The sequence below is a fragment of the Gouania willdenowi genome, chromosome 24 (genome assembly GCF_900634775.1).
Source record: "Gouania willdenowi chromosome 24, fGouWil2.1, whole genome shotgun sequence".
Classification (NCBI taxonomy): Eukaryota; Metazoa; Chordata; class Actinopteri; order Blenniiformes; family Gobiesocidae; genus Gouania; species Gouania willdenowi.
The window spans coordinates 14,800,343-14,824,038 of NC_041066.1; the positions used below are offsets into that span (position 1 = coordinate 14,800,343).

General features: G+C 37.6%; 2 protein-coding genes across 3 annotated transcripts in view; both read left to right on the forward strand.

The window, feature by feature from the left end:
- LOC114457522 (bromo adjacent homology domain-containing 1 protein) overlaps nt 1–1,208 on the forward strand; it is a 32,509-nt gene extending 31,301 nt beyond the window's left edge. For both annotated transcript variants that reach the window (XM_028439447.1, XM_028439449.1), the window contains exon 7: nt 745–1,208. In XM_028439447.1, the coding sequence (XP_028295248.1) occupies nt 745–934 (190 nt within the window). In that variant the 3' untranslated portion in view covers nt 935–1,208. The remainder of the gene's footprint in view (nt 1–744) is intronic.
- Nucleotides 1,209–10,510: 9,302 nt separating this feature from the next.
- LOC114458071 (echinoderm microtubule-associated protein-like 4) lies at nt 10,511–22,741 on the forward strand. Its single transcript, XM_028440318.1, has 7 exons — nt 10,511–10,664; nt 16,537–16,725; nt 17,419–17,548; nt 19,606–19,707; nt 21,190–21,218; nt 22,028–22,054; nt 22,292–22,741. Exons 1-7 carry the CDS (start codon nt 10,511–10,513, stop codon nt 22,585–22,587), a joined length of 927 nt encoding a protein of 308 aa, XP_028296119.1. The 3' UTR covers nt 22,588–22,741.
- Nucleotides 22,742–23,696: the final 955 nt, after the last annotated feature.

A 23,696-nucleotide genomic window follows, 5' to 3' on the forward strand; every position in this document is an offset into this window, starting at 1 on the left:
AGCTGCTCAAAAATGAATAAATACTTAAAGTCTCTCAGGTTGGGTTGGACTTTTATTTTGACAGGCCTGTTGTGAAATGCTTGTTGCACAGGCAAATATATAGGTTTGTGTTTAAAAATAGATTCTATGGATTAATAAGATTACATTTGGTTGGTTGAGTTGTCGCAGGGTGAGACCAGTTGGGAACCACTGATTTAACGCATAACTGGGTTAGTCCAGTTCTTCACATATGTTGTTAACAATTATTCAAATATGTTTCATATCAAGCTTTTCCACATTTTAGCATAAAAAAAGTTAAAATCTAAGGGTTTACTGACAGAAAAAAGGCACGTCCACCCGCACCAAAAATATGAAAAACTTTACTTTCATTGATTAGGAAGCCTAACAAAGTATCCAATAGATCAGAAAGAAATGAGATGATAGATGTTTGTTTTTAGTGTATTTTACAGCTGACTTTGGACCCGTTATTGTAAGCGATGCTAACAGAAGGCTAACACAAGAGAAAGGTTCACTTTTATTAGGTTATATATTTCAGGCTCAGTAATTGTGATTATTTGTAATTGTAATTGACTTTCTGAGGATAAAAATATAGTTGTAATTTAATTGTAATTGGAAAATATGCAGGTAATAGTAATTGAAAACGTAATTGTAACTGAAAAATGTAATTGACCCTGCCTAGGAAGAGTGTTTCATTGGAAACAGAAAATGTGGCTCATTCAATTATTTTCAACTTTAATATTCCAGATATTGTGCCTTGATGAAGCAGCGTGCCGAACGTGCCCCCCCTGGCAGTGCCAGCTTGGTGCCCCGCCGCCCAGACTTCGCCCCCCCCTCCCACCGCTGTGTGCCCACGGATGTCGACCCTGATTTGGTTTATCTCTGTCGCCACGTCTACGACTTCCGTTATGGACGCATTTTGAAGAACCTCCAGTAGAGAATAAAGGGGGGGGGGGCTACCCACCCTCCCTCCATAAATTAATCGGAGCTTCACCACGATCAGAGAGGAAGTGGTTGATAGGATTGAGGCCTGAAATGTAGTGACGTTATGAAGCAGAAGCACAGATCCCTTTAGCTGACTTCAGAGACTTTAGAATAGAACGGTTTAATCACATTTCAGTCACAGCACTGAGGTTTCCTGGTTTGTAAAAGAGCAAAGGAGGGGAAAAAAAAAAAAGAAGTACCAAATTCTTGAGCTTCCAGCACATTTACGTGATATGTGGAAGCTTGTGGATATGCAGCTATAGCCCCACCACCACACTGGATCCTTTAGCTGCAGCGAGTTGGTTCTCTGTCATGTCCACGTTTCCCCTGAAGCATCTCAGCGCAACAATCATGTTTGTTCCATTTGTAAGTTGGTCCGGCACTGAGGTGCTTCAGGGGGGAACACAAGCCTGCACTGTCAGCTCAGTGTTAGCGGTGTCCAAGCAGCCAGGGCCAAGCAGCCAGGGCCTAATGGAGAGTGTCGTCTCCTTCCTTCTGATTTAAGCTCGTCTCGCTCTTGTGTTTTGTTTTTTTGTTTTTTTCTGCCAGAGTAAGAATGGTGATGTCTGTGAGTAAATGTGAGCATGTGCGCCGTGGTTTACATGGAGGATTTCAGGCAATCAAAGCAAACAAGCAGCTTTAGAGAAGGAGGAGCACTCGCTCACTGTACTTCCATCCTTTTTTTTTTTTTTTTTTTACAGGCATTACTGTAACCTTTGTAATTGATGTTCGTGACAAAGGTCCGACCAAATCATTTAACAAGGATGTTTTTTAGCTTATTATTAAGGCTTTTTAGTGGCTTTTTGCAGTAGAAATGCATTCCAGGCCCAAATTGTGAACTTGTCTCACCGCTGGTGTACCTGTAATCCTTTAAAAGCAGCATTTATTTTTTATTTTGTTAGTTCCACAGCATCCGGCGTCTTTAAATGCAACACGTCGGAAGTATCGCTTTATCCAGCGTTTCTTTTATTTTTCTATCTGGAATTGTCATCAAGGATTTGGTTTTGATTGATCACAGCTCCACACTGGGTGTACAGACATTTTTTGGTTTCATCTCTTTAGTTTATGGTTGCCTGCTCGGTCCGTTCCACTTCTACACACAACTTGATTGTTCTCTCTCCTCCACCCTCTCTCCGCTCGACCCCCTGAACCTGCGTCGAGACAAAACCAAAGGATGTCACCCAACTCCCCCCTCACCTCCCTCTCGCTCTTTTTTTTTTTCTTCCCCTCGTCAGCACTTCTGTTCGTGTTTTATTGCACTAATCATTCCTTAATCACAACAAACGAGTTCCACTTTAGTTTCTTTTTAAAGCACCAACTACTACTATGTTAGCAGAGGGGTTGGAAGGATGCGTGAAGACTATTATTGCGTGACTTTTACTCGTGCGTTTTGTACTCGTGGAGGGAAACGGTGAGGATGTTATGTCTGTTGTGTCAGTGCAAACTGTACATTTCTGCAGTAGAAGAGTTCACGGAAGCTCAGCCTGTTGAATTCTATTGAATATATACATATTTATAGATATTACCGAAGTCATCCTGGCTCTAAAATCCTGTCAGAAGCCTACAGTGGATGCGTCTTTACACTGTTAATGTGATTTAGACTTCAGACGGCCATCCGGATGGAGGCCGCACTCGCTCTGTGGACAAACGTAGCACCACGTTATGTGAGATGTGTTAGGAATGAGAGAAATGTGTGTGTGTTTGTGTGTGTGTGGCGAGCGTGGAGGGTTTGCATCTTTAAAGCAAAGTCCTGGTGTCTTTTTAGAGCCACGCTCTTCCATTGCCTTCACTACCTGCAAAGGTGGCATCTTACCTGAAAACACACAAAAAAAAAGTCCCCGATTGCTGTCCGACACAAACAAGCACATTTTTCTTCAACATCAAAGGAGAAAGAAAAAAAAAAAGTCTCCCAAACACATTTGAAAGCCATTTTTTTTTCTCAGTGCTGCTTGGATTCAAACACAAAACAAGGTCAAATCACAATCAAAGGGTTTTTTTTTATTCCTCTAAATTCCCAGAATATTGAAAGAGTTAATATATATTCTCCTATGTAACGATTTCTCCTTTCCAAGAATATTTTATTATGTGGATTTCCTAAGATGGCATATGCAATATATTTTTAGACTTAGTATTTTTGGAAAATTAACAAATCTAGAGAATAGTATGTAAATTTTTTTTTTTTTTCTTTTTCATTTCCGATAAGTTTAAAATCCTCACTGCGATAATTGAGATTTGACCAAATGAGAGGCAACGAAGGGATCTGATGCCATTGTGTCGCCTTGCAGGCAGTTTCTAATGAAGTGTACATATCTGAACCCAGGAAGCACCGGGCACTCTTTGAACAAGCAGACAGCCAATGCACAGTGTAGTATTTTTGCAAGATCTGTAATAATTATATTGAAAGTAATATAAAGTATTTAAATGGAACAAACAATGAAATATATGAAAATTCAAATCTAACTTATTTGGAATTACTGTGTCTAAATGAATAGTTTTGTTGTGCTCCAGGATAGAAATGCTTTCTGTTTGTTTGTAACTTAAGACTTCTGAGAATAAACGAATGACGGCGGTTGCCAGAGGTGTAGACGTTGTTTGAGTGGATTTTTTTACTTGAAGTCTGGGGAAAAGGTAAAAGAAACGCAGCACAAAGTCCAACCTGAGCTGAAAATAAAGGGAAATGAAGACTTCTCGCTCTGCTGCCCAAACTGACACACCCTCTCATGCCATTAAATGCAATAAAATGGGATATTGGTGGTATGTATTGTGCTTTAGACTAGACGGGGGATGCTGCAGAATCATTTGTTACAGACTTTTCCTCTATGGCTTTAATGGAGCTTTTGTATCTGGTCTATAACAAAAAAAAAAAAAAAAAAAAGGTATTTATTCAGGAAAAATGTAATGTGATAATTTGTATAATGAAAATAATAAACAAGATGGATGGATAGATAATCGAGAAACAAATTTTGGTGAAACGTGCTGTAATTGGGAAAAGTGACGAAATATACAGCAGTTCAGTGTGTTGTGTGACTGTGCTGCAAAGCGGGCATCTATATATATCTATATCTATATATAACAATATAATATAAGAATAATGAAATGACAGTGTGTGAAACTGTGAAGTTGTGTGTTTGGGTGGGAATCCTTTCCAGATACGTGGCCTGGTCGCGTCTCTCCTGAGGAAAATTTAGTGACTTCCTGAAAATATAGGTAAAACAAATAAAAAAAGCTGTTTATTTCTCTGTAGACCGGCCTTGCAAAAAGCATGGAATGCAATCAAGAACGTATTGAAAAAAAATATTTTATCACCATGGAAACAAGGTGGAACCACCTCTTAACGGTGGGTAGGTGGGGGCTGTGTCCACATCAGGGACCCAAAGCTGAATGACCTTCAAAGATGCCCGTCTAACTTGACAGGCCACAAACATGAAGGAGTACTTTATTTATGGTCTATACTGACTAGTTTACTACACCTGGAGTCAATAACTGAGACATTAGAGTCAAAACTTTAGTTATTTTTAGAGTAACAAAGAGACGTCACTTTGTCATGCATCAGCATGTCAAAATGATTTAATATTCCTTAAAAAATATTTATTTCCTTTTTTAAATATTGTGTTTGGGCTTTTTTTTAAATGCCACCCTGCAAGATTAAGGTGAAATTGTTGCTCAAGTTAAACATATGCACGCCTTTTATATTTGATATGATCCAAAATGACCATTATGATATACAATAGGCTACTTCAGTTTTTCTCAAATAAGGGTATGTGTATCTCTAGGGGTACGCGATGGCACTACAGGGGGTACTTGAGGGAGAGAGAGGAGAATTAACAAATGGAATAATTGAAAATATGGGGTTTAATGTTTATTTTTAGTTGAAAAATTACAATCACAGTGAACATTAGCAGCAACTCACAAAACGACAGCAAAAACACAAAATAAGACAAAAACTGAATAATAAATAGAACAAACAGCAATAAAATCCACAAAATGACACCAAAAACACACACACTAAGAGAGAAAAATACTTACTGTTACCAGCAACACACAAAATGACAACAAATACACACTAAATGAGAGAAAAACACACAAGATCACTACAAACGACACAAAAATAACAAAGAAACATACAAAACGACATAAGAAACAACCAAATGACGCCAAAAACACACAGTGAGACAGAATAATTTATATAATACCGACAACACACAAAAACGATAGCAAAAACACAGAAAATAAGTATAAAAGTGCACTGAATAATAAAAAGAACAGACAAACGACAACAAAATCAAACCAAAATGATCTTGATTAAAACACGAACTGAAAATACGAGGGTCAATCTTGGTCCTACATCAGGAGTGAGATGACCATAAATGATAAAAACTATAGAAATAAATCCATTCAGGAGGCACTAAATACTGTTTCATTCCACTTATTTACAAAATAAGATTCTTAAGAATGTGTGTTATCACTCATTCATTCCATCATTATGCTCTATAGATGTTTTTTTTCACAAAATTCTGAGCAAAATGTTGTAGTCGGACAAAAGGGGGTACTTGGGTTCAAAAGTAAGATAAGGGGTTACTTGGGCCGAAGAAAGATTGAGAACCACTACTTGTGAATCACCTGTAATGTTAGATATTAGCCACATGAGGACGCTAGTGAGTCATTCTGCTCAGGTCAGGGTCAAGTCTTTATTTGACCTCCACATAATGACAGTCCATGTAATTTGATTACAGCAGTCTAAAGGTCTCCACCATCTCCTCCATGGTGGAAGCACATGTTTGTGCTTCCTCTCTACACTCAGCACACTCATTATCTGCCTCTGGCCTTTATCCTCTTCATGCCAGAGGAGGCGATTACTTTGTATTAATGACAAAACAGTGTTTACTGCTTGGTGCGACATGGAAACTAAAAGTTTCCACAGTTTATTAACAATAGATGGATCCTGTTTGTTTGGCACTCAGAGAACTTCTATTTCAAGTTGATGTGATGATGACTATCACAATGGACTGATGGGCCGATTCACTAAAATCTGAAATAAAAGGTGGTAATTCAGTTTAGGGAAGTCTCGATACAACTTTTTCATTTCCGATATGATGCCGGTATTGCAGCCTGGAATCATACATACTTTAATTACTTCTTTTTTTTTTTTTCTTTAATAAAAAAATAATAATTACTTATTCTGTGGTGTGGAATGTTAGAAAAGGCTTGATCAAGTGATGTCACTCAAACAGAGAACAATAGTCAACAACAGTAGGTATGAGAAAAACTGACCCATTTATTATTAACCAATTGGTTACATACATTTTAGCCTTCAACATAATATCTACAGTATTCTACAATTAAATAAAATAAATTAAAAAATGAATTGGAAAAAAAAAAATCAGAAATTTGAATCCGATATCTGATATTCATTTCCAGGCTGATATCAAACCCATATCCGATGTCGATATCGATCGGGACACCCCTAATTCAGTTGCTTCCCTAAATCCTTTAGTGACACAGTTTCCTCACCTGCTGCGCAGAATTCATTAAGATTGCAGCAATGATTAGTGCACGTGCAGAAGTGGTGCAGACCGCCCTATTTAAATGACCGTTTTGCTCGTTTAATGTGGAGACGTCAGTGCGCACAGGCACACCCACATTTGAGGAAGTTCAATTCTGCTGCACAAACTATTAATAATGTAGAAAACTAAATAAACAAATAAAAAGTTTTTTTTAATGATATATTTCCCCCTAATTTAATGTGGATGCTCCGTCAGGACCTGTAACTTGCTCTGATCAGTCCATGAAAAATAAGCAGATTTGAAAGGAAACTGTCCTATTGATCTACCATTGATCTGAGTTAATGCAGCACAGTCTGTCAATCAGTCTGCATTATTCGAAGATGTTCTACTGACCATCATCCAGTAGGTCTGAGCAGCTCTGTGTCACGCACACTCTCATCTGTCATATGTCGCTGATTCTGGCCTGACATTAACATGACACGAGACTTTGACGGTCAAAACATAGAGGGAAAGATACTGACTGGAGCAGTGCGTCTGAAGTGATATCAATCCATGGTCATATTCATATACAGTACGGTTTCCATCTCTGCGCACATCGAACCTCTGTACTGGGGCCGCACGTCCAGCTTTTTTTCTCTCACACACACACACACACACACACACACACACACACACACACACACACACACACACACACACACACACACACACACACACACACACACAACTGGAGCCTTTTTTTCATCTCCGCTATGTTTTCTGTCAACTGCCTGTGTGTCTGCACAAAATATAGAGATGAGGAACACAGATGATCAATGCTGATTAAAGCAATGCACCATTACGACCGTAGTTTTATTGATTTTATACAATTATACACACGTGTATAAATTCTAATACTCTAGTGGTATGTGCTATTTTTGCAGGGCTACTGTATTATTTATTTTTTAAACAAACATTTGCACATCTAAGGAGTTAAAATGCAGAAAAAATGGCAGCATTGTAAATCTTAAAGTAAGTTTATATTTGAATTTATTGAATTGAATGTATTGATTATTTAAAAAAGGAACAATGCACATTAATAAACAGACATGGTATAAATGAACCAGAGTTAGCCAAAAGAGGCTAGTTTTCATCTGGTGTCCCTGGCCGGATTTTAAAAGGCAACCCAGAATGTAAAAGATATTAATTACAGAGAGAATGCAACATGACAAAATAGAACAAGTATGACAAATAACAATAAGTACTGATAAAACAAAGCGCCAAGGTTGGACTAAGACTCTCAGAATTTCCACACAGTATATTACAACAGGAACACAGTTCAAACAAAATAGCTAATCCATACTTAACACAAGAGAAACAATGTGCAAAAATCAAATAATAATAATAATAATAAAATGCATTGCCATATACCAGCGATTCTCATTCCTAGGGGGAAAGGAGACATTACAGGTAGGACGTGACAAACAGGAGGACATTTTCAATTTCATGCCAAATACCTTTCTTTATTGACAGTAAAGATCATTAACACTACCAAAATGCCTACACACAATGAAAGTAATAATGAGAACCATAAAAATGTAGCAGAAATGAAAAGAGCATTAAATTATTAGACTGCTTTAGATATGAGACCAGGAACAAAATGTAATGAGTTATGTCGGCATACTTTAAATGGAGTGGAACAATTAGCAAACTTTCAATAACTGACTTAAATAATTCATTTCCTTTTTTTTTTTTTTTTGTTTTCTCAACCTTTTTGGCACAAATTGCAAACAATGTTTCATTATTTCCTGTATTTTTTACTGCTGCACTTTTAAAATGTGTTCTTTTTTATGCTGGTGAATAGTTTAATTTTTAAAAATTCTTTATTTTTCTGTATTTTTGTTTGAACAATCACATAGACTTTACGTAGGGTGGCATACAAACTGGTGATTAGTTTAATTGGGGTTTTTTTTATTTTTATTTATTTAAGAAATATAATGTTCCCTGTTAGTTAAAATACATTTTAAAATTATTCTGTTCTTTTTTCAAAGTGGGGAAGACTCCAAAATGTTTGAGAACCACTGCCATATACTGTACTAAAAAGGCCTGCAAATAGTTATCATGGAATAGCATCAATACATGTATGAGATTAGATATTGTTTAAAGTGGTGATTCTCAACTGGTGGGTCGTGGACCTGTACTGGGTGGGTCGCTGACAGCTGGTCAAAAATGAAAAATAAACATTTAATGTCTCTCATGTTGGACTGGCATGCTGTGCCTGTGAAATGCATGCTGCACAGGAAAATATATAGATCTATTCTTTAAAAAGATTACATTTGTGTGTTGTCAACAGCTATTTTTAGAAAAAACTAAATTTGGTTGGTTGAATTTTTCATAAAAAAGTGGGTCACAATGAAATGGCCGTGGCAAAATGTGGGTCCTATAGGATGAAACCAGTTGAGAACCCCTGGTTTAAAGTTCTGATATTGCAATAGCCAGTGAAATATCCCCTGCTCACCATTTCTATTGTTTTAATGCAAATTTGATTTTGTGAGGCATATAAATTAAGGCAAAACCAACACAATTTTAGAATCCATTAATGCAAGCCTAGAGAAATGCAGATGGAGCCTCTACAACACCATCCCTTGACTCAACCTACACTTCCTCCCTTTTCTCTCTGTGTTGTGTAATTTCCGCACCCTGCCCTATATTGTCCACCTGATTACTGTAATTAATCAAGCTGCGCCCCCTAATCTAAGGATCTCATCATCCTCACTGAGCACCATGGCGGCCCACATCGGGTGGTAGCTTGATGTAAGCTCTTTCGCGGGAGTGCAATTGTGTGCATGTGTGCAACTTTGCATGCAGCAGCAAATTGCACGACAGGTCCTGCTGTGAGAGGAGCTTGTTTTCAGAGAACATTTGCTCTGCACAGAGACACTTACTCATCGTTTAAACGGGAGTTTTTAAACAGTAGCAGTGCCTTAACCTCTTAAGCCCCGGTCACTTTTATTAAAAAATCACAAACCAATAACAAACAAAAAAAACGTTTTTCTAAGCTTCTACAGAACCTACATGACAATTTTTTATTCAGATTGAAGTAGGACCCTAAGTGGTTACAGATCATGTAAAATTTTGGGAATATATGATAGTGAGTGACAATAAATCATGTTATAAACCCAGTCCACCCCAAAAAAAAAAAAAAAAAAAAAAAAAAATAGAGATTTACATCAAATATAAAGCCAATTCTCATTAGGGAAGGCTAAAAAAGCTTAAATAATGTATGGACATCAACTGCAGCAAGTTTGGTGATAATAATAATAAACAATAGGCCTAAGATACACGTTTTTGTATAAAAAAGTTAAAGTGGAAGCCCACTTTGCCCCAACTGTGTCAAAGTTTTCCACAAGTGTGTAACTGTAATATGTCAGTCAAATTGATTTCAATCATTAATTGTCTAATGTTTGACCACTAGGTATTGCAATTAAAGTATCCAATTCGGCCCGCAACAGAAAAAGAAAAAGTAAGGGAAACAATGAATCCTTGTGTAAATTACCAACTAATTCATTAACTTAACCCTAACCCTAACCCTAAGACACTATGTACTTGTACTTCGGTAACCGTACAAATAACACTTGGGGTTATCTCTACGGCAACCGTACAAATAGACACTTTCATGATTAAATGACTCAGTTTCCCACCTAAAATCTACGGCCCACTTAAGATGAACTGCTCCGTGTTTGGCCCCTGAACTAAAATGATTTTGGCACCCCTGCCATAAAGGAACACCTGTTTAAGGCCTGACATTTACACAGACATCTATCTACTCCTATTGTCTTGTTCCTATGTTGAGCTTCAAATGGCTTAGCAGCAAGTCTTTAATCTGCCTCTTGAATGACATCATCCTCCCCCTCTCCTGACAGGACAGAGGGTGTGTGGGAAGGAGGGAGGGAAACCAGGAGGTGTGTTGGCCACTACTGGTTTAGGTCAGGTGATTTATCTCAGCAGTGAAGTTTAGAAGAGCACAAGGAAGAGTGTTCTCTACAATGGCTGCAGCAGGTACAGCTGAGGAGGACACACACATGGAGGAGCTGGTGGACCACGGGTTGGGAATGGAGGAGGAGACGGACCACGGCCTGCTGAGGAAAGAGAGCTACCAGAGTGACTGCCTGCTGGCACCAGATACTGACTTCATGACAGGTAGAGCCAGATTAAAACGATTTTATTCTATTTGTTAAAAAAAACACAATGAATTGTATACACAGTAAAATTAAAAAAATGGCTTTGAATTAAAATTGGTCTTAATGTGAAATATAGGTTTATTAATTAAAAAATTCAATAAAATCAATTAAATGTAAATTCAACTGGAATAATTAAACTTACAAGAGAAATCTGAAAACCCAAACCTTTACCAAATGCCAAATTTCTTATCTGGATGAGTGGTTCTGATCATCGTACTACCATCATTCACACTTTAAAAATAAGACATTCACAATACATTGCAATGTATGGATTACCCAATTTTTCAAACAGTTTTGATTAAATGCAAAATCCAGATCTGATCTGGATGAAATTCGATGGAGTAATTGAGGAACAAACCCAACATAACTGAGTTCATAAAAGTGAAAATTGCCTATAATGAGAGATGTGTGTTTTTCCATTTTTCAAACTGGTTTAGAATCAATAAATTGATTCAGATCCCCTCCAAAATGAAATGGAATCTTCCATGGTATAAGGTCTGTATTTGTTTGACATTTTGTCAAAATCCATTGAGGACTTTTGATGTAATTCTTCTTAAAGACAAATAAGTAAGAATATTACAATAATGCTGACGTCTTGTGTTTGATGGAGAGTTTTTTGTTTTAGTTTTTTGTATATTTTTTCAGACAAAACACACATGTCCCTCAGTTAATCACTAAGATTATTAGTGTTTTTTTTTGTCATTGAATGTATTAAAAAGACACGTAAATAAGCTTTTGAAGTAAAGAATGCCTTTTGCACACATGGTCTTTGGATCTTACAGATTGCAGATATGAACAGAAAGATGAAATCCCTCCATCCACTACAGCTGTTTTATAAAATATTGCCATTATTATTATTATATGTTGTCTTTACTTGGTTGTGTGAAGGAAAACCACCAAATGAATTTGCATGCATGTGTTTTTTTAATAGCTCTGCTCTTCTTTGTGTTGCTACATCAGTGCAGTCTGACCTTTTCGTTGCTAATTCCCTTTTGCAGCATCAGGATTATGTGCTATTCTAATCCCAATCCCATATGGGGTGTGTGGAGGTGGCACGATGATGATGTCACATACAGGACAAGGAGAAAAAAACACAAGATCACAGGCCTAAACAGAATCATAACTCGCCATGAGAGGCAGATTACCCTTGGCTGCATGATTGCATGATTAATCTAAAGGTCTCAGCCCTCTGCAGATATTGTTTGATATTTTATAATTGTTTTGAACAACATATATTTGTGTGTGCATGTTTGTGCCCTTCAGAATATCAAAAATCTAACATTTAATGATGTACCATTAATTGAATATTTTTGTTGTGCTACCATTTTAGGTGCTTCGATTCCCTTGAAGAAGGAATCTCATTTAAAAAATCTCAAAACCTTATTCTTCTTCCTCTGGCCAAAATGTTTTATCCTTAGTTGTTAAAGGTTTTCCATAGATCAAGCCTGACAGCCTGGTAACTTGGAGTCCGTGGTCTGAAAAAATGAGTAGAAACTGCATCATTTGTCTTTTTTTTTGTTGTTTTGGAGCTTGTAAAAAAGCTGTTTTCCTGCCGTCATCTAGATGTCTGCCTTCTGTCGATATGATTCAATGCTCAGTTTTAAATGCAGCTTGTTGACCTTCTGTCCCTGTTAGTAGAGAAAACACAACAGAGATAAAGAGTCTTCAAAGCGGCCCTCCTTTGTAGGTGACGCTAGAAAAACACATAAAGCAAAATGTGACTAGCTGCTGGTTGTGGGAATTTGGCCAAAGCTTGCTGAGATTGCTTGAGAAAAGAAAGTGTTTGGACTTTCACAATAACCTTGGGATTCTTTTGTTTTTGAAAGTAAATGCAACCCAGAATTGGCTTTCTTATAGAACTGGCACAGAACAAATGCATTACAGATTTTTTCTTCTGGTTTTAGGACATTTAGTAAGGTATGTGAATTTGTATACCACTTTAAAGTCTTGCAATAGTCCCCACCCAGTTCTCGACTTGCTAAATTAGCTGGACTTTTTGATTAACCAACTTGAATGTTTGCTTTGTTTTTGGATCTATAATTTCAACATTTGATAATGGTTCATTTGTAAATCTGGCCATTAGCTAATTTTGTTACACCCATACATTCACTATGTGACTGACACCAATCTTCTTTTTGTTGGTTTGTGGTGTCCATAACTCAAGGAGTATAATTATTGCTTGGGGTGCAAGAGATCCAGGTTGAAATCCCGGACAAGCCCCCATTTTGTCAGGAACACCTCCTTGACCGCCCCCCCTGTTATGGTCTTTCTGGAAGCAGATTCTAGCAGGCAAATATTCTGCATTCACTATTGCACTGTGTCAAAAATGCATTTGATCCTGTCATGGCTCATCCTTGTCATCGTTTTTAATACTTTGGTTGAGTTCTTATTGTCACTCTTCTTTTTGTGTTTTCCTTTACTCTTATCGTTAGTTAATCACCTCTGTTGCTTTTAGTTTCTTTTTTCCTTCTTGGGTGTTTTTGCTCATTTTAGATCTTTAGAGTGCATGTATTTTTCAGGATTATAGGCTTTGCATAAACTACTGACTGAGTTCCAATCTCTGTGTTCTATCTCTGATAGTTTTCATGTGCACATGGAGTTATTCCTTACTGTAGTCTTCTCACAATGGCTATGGTCATGCAGGGTTCAAGGTCCTTCAGAATGGGTTAGATGTTGGGATCCTGGACGAGCCCCCCTAGTGTGTAAAAAAATATTTCTGTAAAAACATTTGGGATAATAGATCAAAATTCACCAAGTGTTTTAAATAATTGTACACTGTATGTACAAGGAACAGATTGAACAGCATCATCAAAGCGTACCGGCTGAGTTTGTTAACAAAAGTGATGATTGAAGTTCTGTTTTCTTTCGTTACTGGTTGTTTAGGCTAGACGTTTTCTTGTTGTCCTTGCTGTGTGCTGCACAAGAAATGAAGTCAAACCCTCTCCTTCGCCTGCTGGTAGTCCTCCTTTTGATCCCACATCCCTGGATTGACTAGAAGAAATTCCTGTCGAAGCTCCATCAGTTTTGAACAGTGAGAATCAGTTCTTTGTCACAAAACCTTCTAGGGATTTCTGACAGAAGGACATGAGCTTGCTGTTCAACCTTTTTGCCGATGTCGAAGCTGGATCCTGTTCTCTCATGGCGATAACCATCAGTCTCTACATTGCGGCACTCACCTGGTCGTCGAATAAAGCCAAACTTGCTTGACAAGCTTCCCCGAGTTAGTCTGGGTACAATGATGTGTGTGTAGTTGAGCAAGGATATCAGCAGCATCAAGTCGTTGTGTGGGACACTTGCTACTTGTGGAGCTGTGTTCCATGCCGTCAGATAGAGATGCACAGCAAATATGCACCACATATTTTAAAGACATTGAGCTACCCTTGAATATTGTTCAATGGTGCTCATATTTGGCCAGCAATTTTTTTTTTTGGTATTGGAACAAATTTAGAGGATAAGACATGAGTATTTCTGAACCTCAAAAATAAGGACCACCCTTTGGAAAAGTAAGCAAGCATGTATGTATGTACGCACTTATACCCAAAGCATCTTTACCAAAGGATTGTTGCAGTTTGTTATTGTTGCTATAAAAGCTGGTCACGCTGCAGCCGTGGATGCATGTGCTTCATATTGGTGATGAGTCAGGTTGACCTATGCCTTGACCCCTGTTACCTAATGAACCCAGTCCACCCATCCCACAGCACAAGATCAACTCCCATTACAGGTTCATTCCTGTCGTTTCCCCTCTGAATCTCCATCCGTCATAGTGACATGGGGCTTATGTGAGGGGGGCGGGGCTAGAACGGCTCAAGTTGGAGGATTAACATTGTGCTTGGCGCGCACGTACACACACACACACACACACGTGCACGAATGTAAAAACACGTGCACAGCGTCAATTTAGGCTGAATTGTACAACTGAGTTTTTAAGCATTATCTGCCCCACCCCCACCTTGATGCACATGAACATCCCCTCCAAAGACCTTTAAGCTGTGTCACACACGCCGCCACATCCGAGAGTGCCAGACAACAACCAAGGAACCTGAGAGGGCTATGAACACCAATTTTGACATTTTACGTAGATGGTATAAACATAGGAGGACACAACAGAAGACAGGACTAATCTGTAAGTACGGATCTGTGTGTTTTACACCAGTGGAGCTAAAGGCATGAGATCTTAGTGGACACCATCCAGAGGTTTAAACTCAGATGGAGAGAGAGCAGGCCGGTGGGACTGGTGCCAGAGGAGGAAAAAGAACTAAAAGAGTGTGCACGCGAGAGGAGAGGGAGAGGAGAAAGACGGCAGTGGAAGGCCAGGCTGCTCAGCAGAAGCGGAATGATCATTCATCTGCATCCAGTGGCTCCCACGGTATCTACCATCAGGATTATATTCAAGGACTGCTGACTAAATGCACTCAGACAGAAAATGACGAATTTTGTAAGGAAAGAGAGCCAATCAGAGAGGAGTTCTGATTCCTTTGTGTATGTATGTCTACTGCTGTGTGCTGACAGCAAAGATGATCTGCTGTGTCCAGCTGTGTTGTGACCTCATTAGCTTGATTTCTGCTTCAGAGGACAAATGGAGATGTTAAAGCGCTTACTCAATTCCAGAGGTGACAAGTACAAATACAATATTTGAGTATTTCTTTTTTTTTTTTGGGGACTTTTTGCTTTTACTCTTCACTTTTTTAAACAAATATCTGTACTTTCAACTCCTTATATTTGAAAAACTAGTGCAGTGCCCGTAGAAGAGTGGGAGGGTAAGTAGCTTTTAATGGATGGCCAAATTAGGTTCTGTTTGAAGGTGAGATGTCATCACTGTAGAGGTAGGACTGATGACATCATCAATGTAGAGGTAGGACTGATGACATTATCACTGAGTCCGTGGAATCAGGAGGTGGGGCGTGGGGGTGGGGCGTCTAAACAAATCTGACTTCGTACACCCGTGAACCAAGCAGCAGCCATGTTGAAACTCTCAGGTCAGTCAGATCCTGATCCCCAGAGATATTTGAGGAACACACACACACACACACACACACAGACAGACAAAGATGCCTTGCTTTTATAGAGAGATGAGCTTGTTACTTTTAAGACCTTCGAGGATGACGTCACTTTGTAAAAAGACGCAAACCAACAAAAGTGTTAAACTCAAAGCTGTTCTGGGTTTAATTGAGTATTGGCATTTTTTGTTCTTGAAAGTATTTATTTACAATTTGTATCTATAATGAGTGCTAAATTCTCCAGGTGTACATAAAGGGTAACAGATTTAATTCATTTCAAGGGACCAGTTTTCTACAAGTTCTTAAAAATGTTAAACGAAAGCTGCTCTGGGTTTAATTGAGCTTTTGCACTTTTTATTTTCGTGACACATTTTATTTACAAATTGTATTTATAACGAGTGCTAAATTCTTTGTAATTTATTTCCATGTACCAGTATTCTACAAGTTCTTAATAAAAAAAATAAATTAAAAAAAATATTATTATTATTATTGAAAGGACATTTCTTTTACTTATTTACTTTTTTTTTTTTTTACTTATGTACATTTATGTACTTTTTTTACTTTTACTCAAGTAAGGGAGCAACTTTAATACTTTTAATTTTTATTCAAGTATCTATACTTTTACTCGAGTACTGAAGACTAGTACTTTTGTCACCTCTGCTCAGTTCTCTGTTTACAGCCTCACTTGGTCTCTGGGCAAAGTCAACAGTAGTTTATTTTGACCTTCCTGTTACTGTATATCAATGTACTGAAATATCTCCATGTTTCAATAGATATTGTCCAAAGGTTTGACACGTTTAGATATTTCAGCTTATTGGTCTTCTTCTCCTGCAGATGACCGTAGCTCAGCAGCCAGTGGTCTGGACGTTGTTGACCGGCTGACCTATCTGGAGCAGAGGATGCAAATGCAGGAGGATGAGATCCAGCTGTTGAAGATGGCTCTGGCTGATGTCCTAAAGAGGCTTAACATCTCTGAGGAGCACCAAGCAGCCTCTGCAGGGAGGAGGACCACTGGCGCTAAAAGTGAGCAATCATCAATAATCAATACATACAGAAAGTAGTCTATACCAGAGGTTCTTAACTGGTTTCATCCTGGGACCCACAATTTGCCACGGACATTATATCGTGACCCACTTTTTTTTTTTTTTTTACAATTCAACCAACCAAATTGAGTTTTTCAAAAATGGCTGTTGAAAACACACATATATAATCTTTTTTTCAACATAAATCTATATATTTTCCTGTGTAACATGCATTTCACAGCATGCCTGTCAAAAGAAAAGTTTCTTTCAAAATAAAATACAAGTCCAACATGAGAGACATCAAGCATTTATTTATTTTTGACCAGCTGTCCGCGACCCACCCAGTACAGGTCCGTGACCCACTTTTGGGTCCCGACCCACCAGTTGAGAAACCCTGGTCTAGACGATACAATTCACGAATAGCATTTCACGATATGATACTAAACAATATGATATAAATCGTAAAATCAATAATTACAAATTTCACCTTTACAAGTACAAAATTCAATATCAATAACAAGTGGTATGTTTATCAAACTGTCGTCAAATTACATTTTTCATAAAAAGTTGAACTTTTGCTTCAACAGCAGATGCTGATTCTGTTACGTAACCCCATATATTTATAAAAATGCTCACAAAGAGTTGATAATAGGCCACATTAGAGCTGTTTGCTGCTGTGTTTGTGTTCTCACAGCCAGGCCAGTGTCTCTGGCTCTGCCCTCCAAACCATCCATGATGACCTCCAGCACTGCCTCTCTGAGGAAGAGCTGCACGGCGCCCTCTAGCGCCACATCCAGGAACTACAGCCCCACACCACTTAAAAGGTAAGGCCTAGAAAGTGGAAATAAATCATCACCAAAAATTTAGAAAAATTAGCCAATCAGACATTAGTTCCCAATACTCGGTATTTGTTGTGCACACTCACTTAAAACTGAACTAAAGGTAAAGCTATACTGTATACCTGACATGGGAAACTGGCGGCCCGGGGGCCACATGCGGCCCTCGTTCTAATTCTGTGAGGCCACCAAGACAAATCCACCAAAAATTGTAATCCAAGAAATTGGAAGTAGTATGAAACCCAACATAATACACAAAATCACTCCAAAAACACACAAAACAGCATCAAAATGCACAGAATGTCAACAAACATACACAAAGTAGCAATAAAAACACACACAAAAGGACATCAGACACACAACACAACCACATCAACTCACAAAACAATGACACATATACAAAACTACACTAAACAAACTCACAATGCTATAACACAACGTCATACAACACAATAATAATAATAATAATAATAATAATGCCTGTGGCGATCAAACTATATAATGCATCACCGTAACCTCACAGCTTGATTGTTGTAAATATCTGCATCATATTTGTATATAATTTGTATATTTGTAATATTATCATTATTAATCTTACTTTATTTTTTTTACTACTGTAATGTCTGTGTATATGATCCTTATTTTCCTTATTAAGTCTCTCACTTAATTATACACTTATTTAACGTTTTTTCTTTCTTTCATTTGTGATTTTTTCATAAGTGGCTGTAACGAAAGCAACTGATTCTGATTCTTATAAATACTGAGAAACTCCCAAGAGGCACAGATTGACAATCAACAAAACGCAAACATAACACACAAGAGAAAAAAATAACAAAAACACATATAATGACTTGTAAAATACACAAAATGCCAGCAGAAAAATTCCCCAGATGACTCCAAAAACACACAAAATGAACTCAAATCTACACGAAAAGACAACAAACATCGATAAAAACCCTGTGTTCTTTCCTGTGTTAATGCTCAGATTGGTCGTTATTCTTAATACTGGCATGAACGTTGATAATGTGGCTCTCAGATCAGACAATCACATTTTTGTGGCCCAGCTGTGATAACAGTTGCCCATTCCTGGTGTATACTGTGTGTATTATAATAACAATACTATACGGAAGCGTCTGTGGTTTCTTTGGCAGCCATTTTTCAATCCATAAACTGACAAAGTTTCAAGCAGAATGTACAGCTAAAAAAAAAAATATATATATATAAATATATATAAACGTCATTTTACAACAAAGCACTAGAAGGCTGCTGATAAGAAAGTTTTGCATACAAAAATCTATTTCAAAATAAAAGCGTAGGAATATTTATTTTCTTCCTAGCCAAATGCACAAGTCTATCTGAAAACAGGCCCACCATTTATTCAATTATTGAAAACACCTATTCTGGAACATTCGCAGGCTGAATGTGTCATTTATTCCATTTCAGTAAAGTTAGAAACAAATGAGCTGCCAAATGTGTTTTTATGCCACTATAACAATCGTCACATAAAGGTTAAAACTGACGACTGGTGTAATCATCGTCACATCACATTATTATTCTCTACCAAATGATGAGAGCCTCTCATCATTTGGTAGAGAATAACAATGCAATCAGCAGACCGACTCCATTATCTGAGAAAGACTATACTGGGATACTCAATAATTATTCCAACAGCCGCCATTTATTTCAAAGCAACGAACCGTCTTGCACAATTCCCTTCCTCTCAATTAGTTCCCAAACGATCCTGTCATTAGATTGCATTAAACTGAAAGCATGATAGGGTCTCTGTGCAGCACCTTCATAATGTGGCCCTTCTGGAACTGCATGGGCTGCACTGATGTCGTTGTAAAAAGCTAAATCTCCTCTCAGTTAAGATGATGACAAAGTGAAATGCTACTACATTTATCTCTGCTTAACCCCAGCACTTTAATGCTCCCTCTTTCTTTTCCGTCCCCATATGTTTGCTTAACTGTTCTTTACATGTATCACTTGTTCAAACCAGGAACAGGTGAAACCATATCTAACCTTCCTGTGTTTCCTCTCCTCAGTGGTGTAAAAAGCACTTCAGCCAGTGTGAAGGACAGTCCATGCAAGATTACAAGGTCAAGACCCACATCGGCAGCCTCGACCTGCAGAAAATATCAGGAAAGGTGAGAAGCTGTAAGAAGGACCTTCTTGGAAAACATTGGCAGAAATAAATAAATCTCATACGGTAAAATTTGGGCTGTTGTTATCTTCAGTTTATTTCATCTACTAATCTGTACATTTAACTTATTCTGCACTAGTCATGGCGCAAGTAGTGTAATGCATAGATTACTCGTAAAATATTCATGAGGTCAAGGTTCCTCATGATTGTATGTACAGATTCTGATACGGTGCTAGAGAGCCTATGTTCTATTTATTACGTCTCCACCAAAATTAGTTAGATTTTCTCCGACATTTATGTATTTGTTTAATTGTTAGTAGAATTAAGTCAAAAGTCCAAAATTCTCCCTTTTTTTTGATTATATTCAGACTTTGCCTTCTCGTAACATTCCTCCCTAAGCTGGCTGAAACTGTTTTTTGACAGCTCTTTTACATTGTGTATTTTGTGAAACCAAAGATAGACTTTACACCATGGAAGACTCTAATATTTTGGAGGGGATCTACTATAATATTGTGATTCTGGATCAGTTTCCAAAATCTAAAAAATTCCTATCTCTCATAATTGGCAAAATTTTTTAAAATTCATATCTCGGTTTGTTATTGACTTATCTTTATGCAATTTTGTATGTTGGGTTGGTCCCACAATTATCCAGCGATTTTCATCCATTGGATCCAAAATGCACATTTCAGCCCAATTTAAAAAAAAAGAAAAATAGTGATATATTCCATATATTTGGACTTACTGTAACATTATTAATGGGGGTAGAAAATGATTCCAAGCCTTTAAAGTGTGAATAATCATCGTAACATGATCAGGATCATTGATCTAGATCAGCGATTCTCAACTAGTGGGTCGCAGACCTGTACTGGGTGGGTCGCGGACAGCTGGTTAAAAGTAAATAAATACGTGGTGTCTCTCATGTTGGACCTGAAAAAAAAAGATTATGAATGTGTTTCGGTTGGTTGAATTCTAATAAAAAGTGGGCCGCAATTTAATGACGTGGCAAAATGTGGGTCCCGGGGTGACACCAGCTGAGAAACACCGATCTAGATTACTTGTGAATATTTGGCAAAAAGGATATTTGGCACTTGGCGGAGGTTTGCGCTCTCTGAGTGCTCTTTTTTTTAGATTTTCTCACACTTAAATGTGATGAGCAGCTTGTTACCTCATCCTTAGAAAAACTCCAAACACCTAAAACCTCCATCACAGTCTGAGTTTGCTTGAAGTTGAAGATGTTTTCCCCTGTATGTTAACTTTTAATTGATGTCGTTAAAGAGGATTTTGAAGCACAGCCTTTTGCAGCTCCGAGCAGTGTTTCTGTAACAAACAAAAAAAAGCACAAATCAGAAAGACCTTTAGGGCACGATCCAGTCATTATTCTGCAAATATCTCTCACACTGACTGTATTTCTGCCAATGAATCTCATACACGTTTTCTCTCTCCTTTTGCTTTCCTTCTGCATCCCTTTCTTTCTCTGCAGCACCAGTAAACCTAAGGAGGCTGTGGTGAGTGTAGGTAAGAGAAGTGTTTTCCTGCTTATTTTTATCTTTCGCTGCAGCATTCAGAAGTAGGAACTGATTATTAGTGGGCAAACAGCAGAAGGCTTTAACAGAATCCCAGACATGGCTGTTTTTGTTCTTGTTGTTTTTTAATTTGAGTAATTTACCGTGTGTGTGTGTGTATGTGTCAGGGTCAGTTACACTTGTATAATTGCATGATTAATAATTATTTACAACTATGGCATAATTCTAATTAGAATTGTAATTTTAAAAATCTGTTGCTGTCGTAAACATAATGAAATTGTAAATGAGTTTGACTTTGTAATTGTAATTGCCATGAAAATTCTATGAAAAATTGTCAATTATATTTCGTGGGGAACCACGTAACAGTTCTATGTACACATATGTAGTTCACAATTATTGAAATATGTTTCATATCAAGCTTTCAAACATATTACCATTTAAAAATAAATAAATCGAGGGGTATACTGACACACACCAAAAATATTAAAAACTATATTTGAATGATTAGAAAGCCTAAGGTAACCAATAGATAGATATTTGTTTTTAGTGTACTTTACAGCTGATTTAGAACCTGTATCATAAGAGATGCTAACAGAAAGCTAACACAAGAGGAAGGTTGACTTTTATTAAGTTATTTATTTCAGGCTCAGTAATTGAACTTTTTGAGAATAACAAAAAAATACTGTAATTATTTGTAATTGGGAAAAAAAAGGTGGTCACTGTAATTGAATTATAATTGAACATGGGTTGTAACTGAAAAATGTAATTGACCCCAACCCTGGTGTGTGTGCATGTGTTCAGGGACACGACGTGTGACACACTGCAAAGGTAGGCGTCGTCACTGACACATCTATATTTTATTTACTACAAATGATTGTTGGGTTTTGATTTAATGCCCATCATTCATTGTTGACACCTCACCATGACATCTTTGCCCCCACCCTCCTTATCTTTCCACCCCTATCCTCTACTTAAACGACTTCTCATCCATCCATCCATTCATCCATCCATCACTCCTCTGTCCTTTTTTTTTTTTATTTCTCCTTATCTCACCACTTCACTTAGTGACTATGCAGATTTATCTGAGCCCCCTCACAAGAAAGACTGGGTCTTCTGAAGCTGCCAAGTCTGGCTCAACAGTACCTGCCAACGACAGCAGGCCTTCAACCGACACCCCACCTGGCAACCCTCAAGTCAAAGGAAGCAGCAGCAGCAGCAGCAAGGCAGAGCGCAAGAAAACCACCCCCTCTTTCACTTTGAACCTCCAGAAAACCACAACCAGTCAGATGGCAGCTCAGGACACGCCCAGCTACAAGAGTCCCACAAAGTCTCCCAGCCAGTACTTTCAGATTTGTTACTAATGTTGCAAGAGTTGAGAATGGAAAATACAACCAGTACTGTACAAAAATGACCCTTTTTGACCTCTGAGAGAAGGAAAAACAACATTTCTTCTGATAGTGCTACCGTTAATGATCATTGACTTCATATTCTGTTCAAAAACTTCCTTTATCCTGTTTAACTCAACAGTTTTCTGTTTCCCGAGTTTGTCATTTAACCCTCCTATTATCCTCAAATATTACTATCACATTTTATCCCTGATGTCAATCTGACCCCAGGGATATTTGCCTCCAGAAAATAGTTGAAAATTGTGAGTTTTTTTTTTTTTTTTTACTGAATACATAAATAACCCCTTGATGATGTAACCTTGACCTGTTCTCTATAGCACCACCATCAGCCCAAACTTTTAAATTAGATTGTATTTATCTTGAATAGTTTTCTATCCAAATCTTGTACATAACAACACATATTAATGACAACAAGAGTATTGGTTGTGGTTATGATATGATCTGTGCTGCAGGTCAAACTTTCAGTTTTAGAGTTAATATATCTTGAAAACCTTTTATCCAAGTCTTTTCTTATTCGGGATGATTGATGCGTCAAATTATGTGTACCCCCTCTTAATATCATAATTACACACTCCATAGTTTCACATGATTTTTCGATTTGCTGTCCTAAACCCCTAACTGTGTTCCCTAAGGCCTAATGTACACATTTAAATCAATGACTGGAATTTACTTTTAAAAAATACAATGCAACTTTCATGTGATTATTTCAATAATAAGTAAACACGTCTTCATTGTAAAATGTAGCTAATTATTGTTTCCCCTTTGTAAAAAGTGTGATAAAATGACATCTACAGCATAAAATAATCCTGTTCCAATAAATTACAAGAAAATATTGTATTTTATTGAGCAAATTTACTGTTAGTTTGTGTTAAATGTGTTCCAAAAAAAAAAAACTAGGAACACTTCCAGATTATTTTTCAATTAATTAAATATTCCGAGTACCCCCTGCTATGTGCTCCTGTACCCCCAGGGCTACACTTAGGGTACACTTACCCCTGTTTGGGAACCTCTGCACTAGAGGAACACCAATGCCTGCAATATCCATTCAGCAATTTGAAAAAATA

What these genes read in the sequence shown, in the direction of transcription:
- LOC114458071 (XM_028440318.1), top strand. Translation starts at nt 10,511, where the DNA reads ATGGCTGCAGCAGGTACAGCTGAGGAGGACACACACATGGAGGAGCTG. An exon ending in GAGGACCACTGGCGCTAAAA is followed by an intron (nt 16,726 to 17,418) that starts GTGAGCAATCAT and finishes GTGTTCTCACAG; the next exon opens with CCAGGCCAGTGTCTCTGGCT. An exon ending in TGCAGAAAATATCAGGAAAG is followed by an intron (nt 19,708 to 21,189) that starts GTGAGAAGCTGT and finishes CTGCAGCACCAG; the next exon opens with TAAACCTAAGGAGGCTGTGG.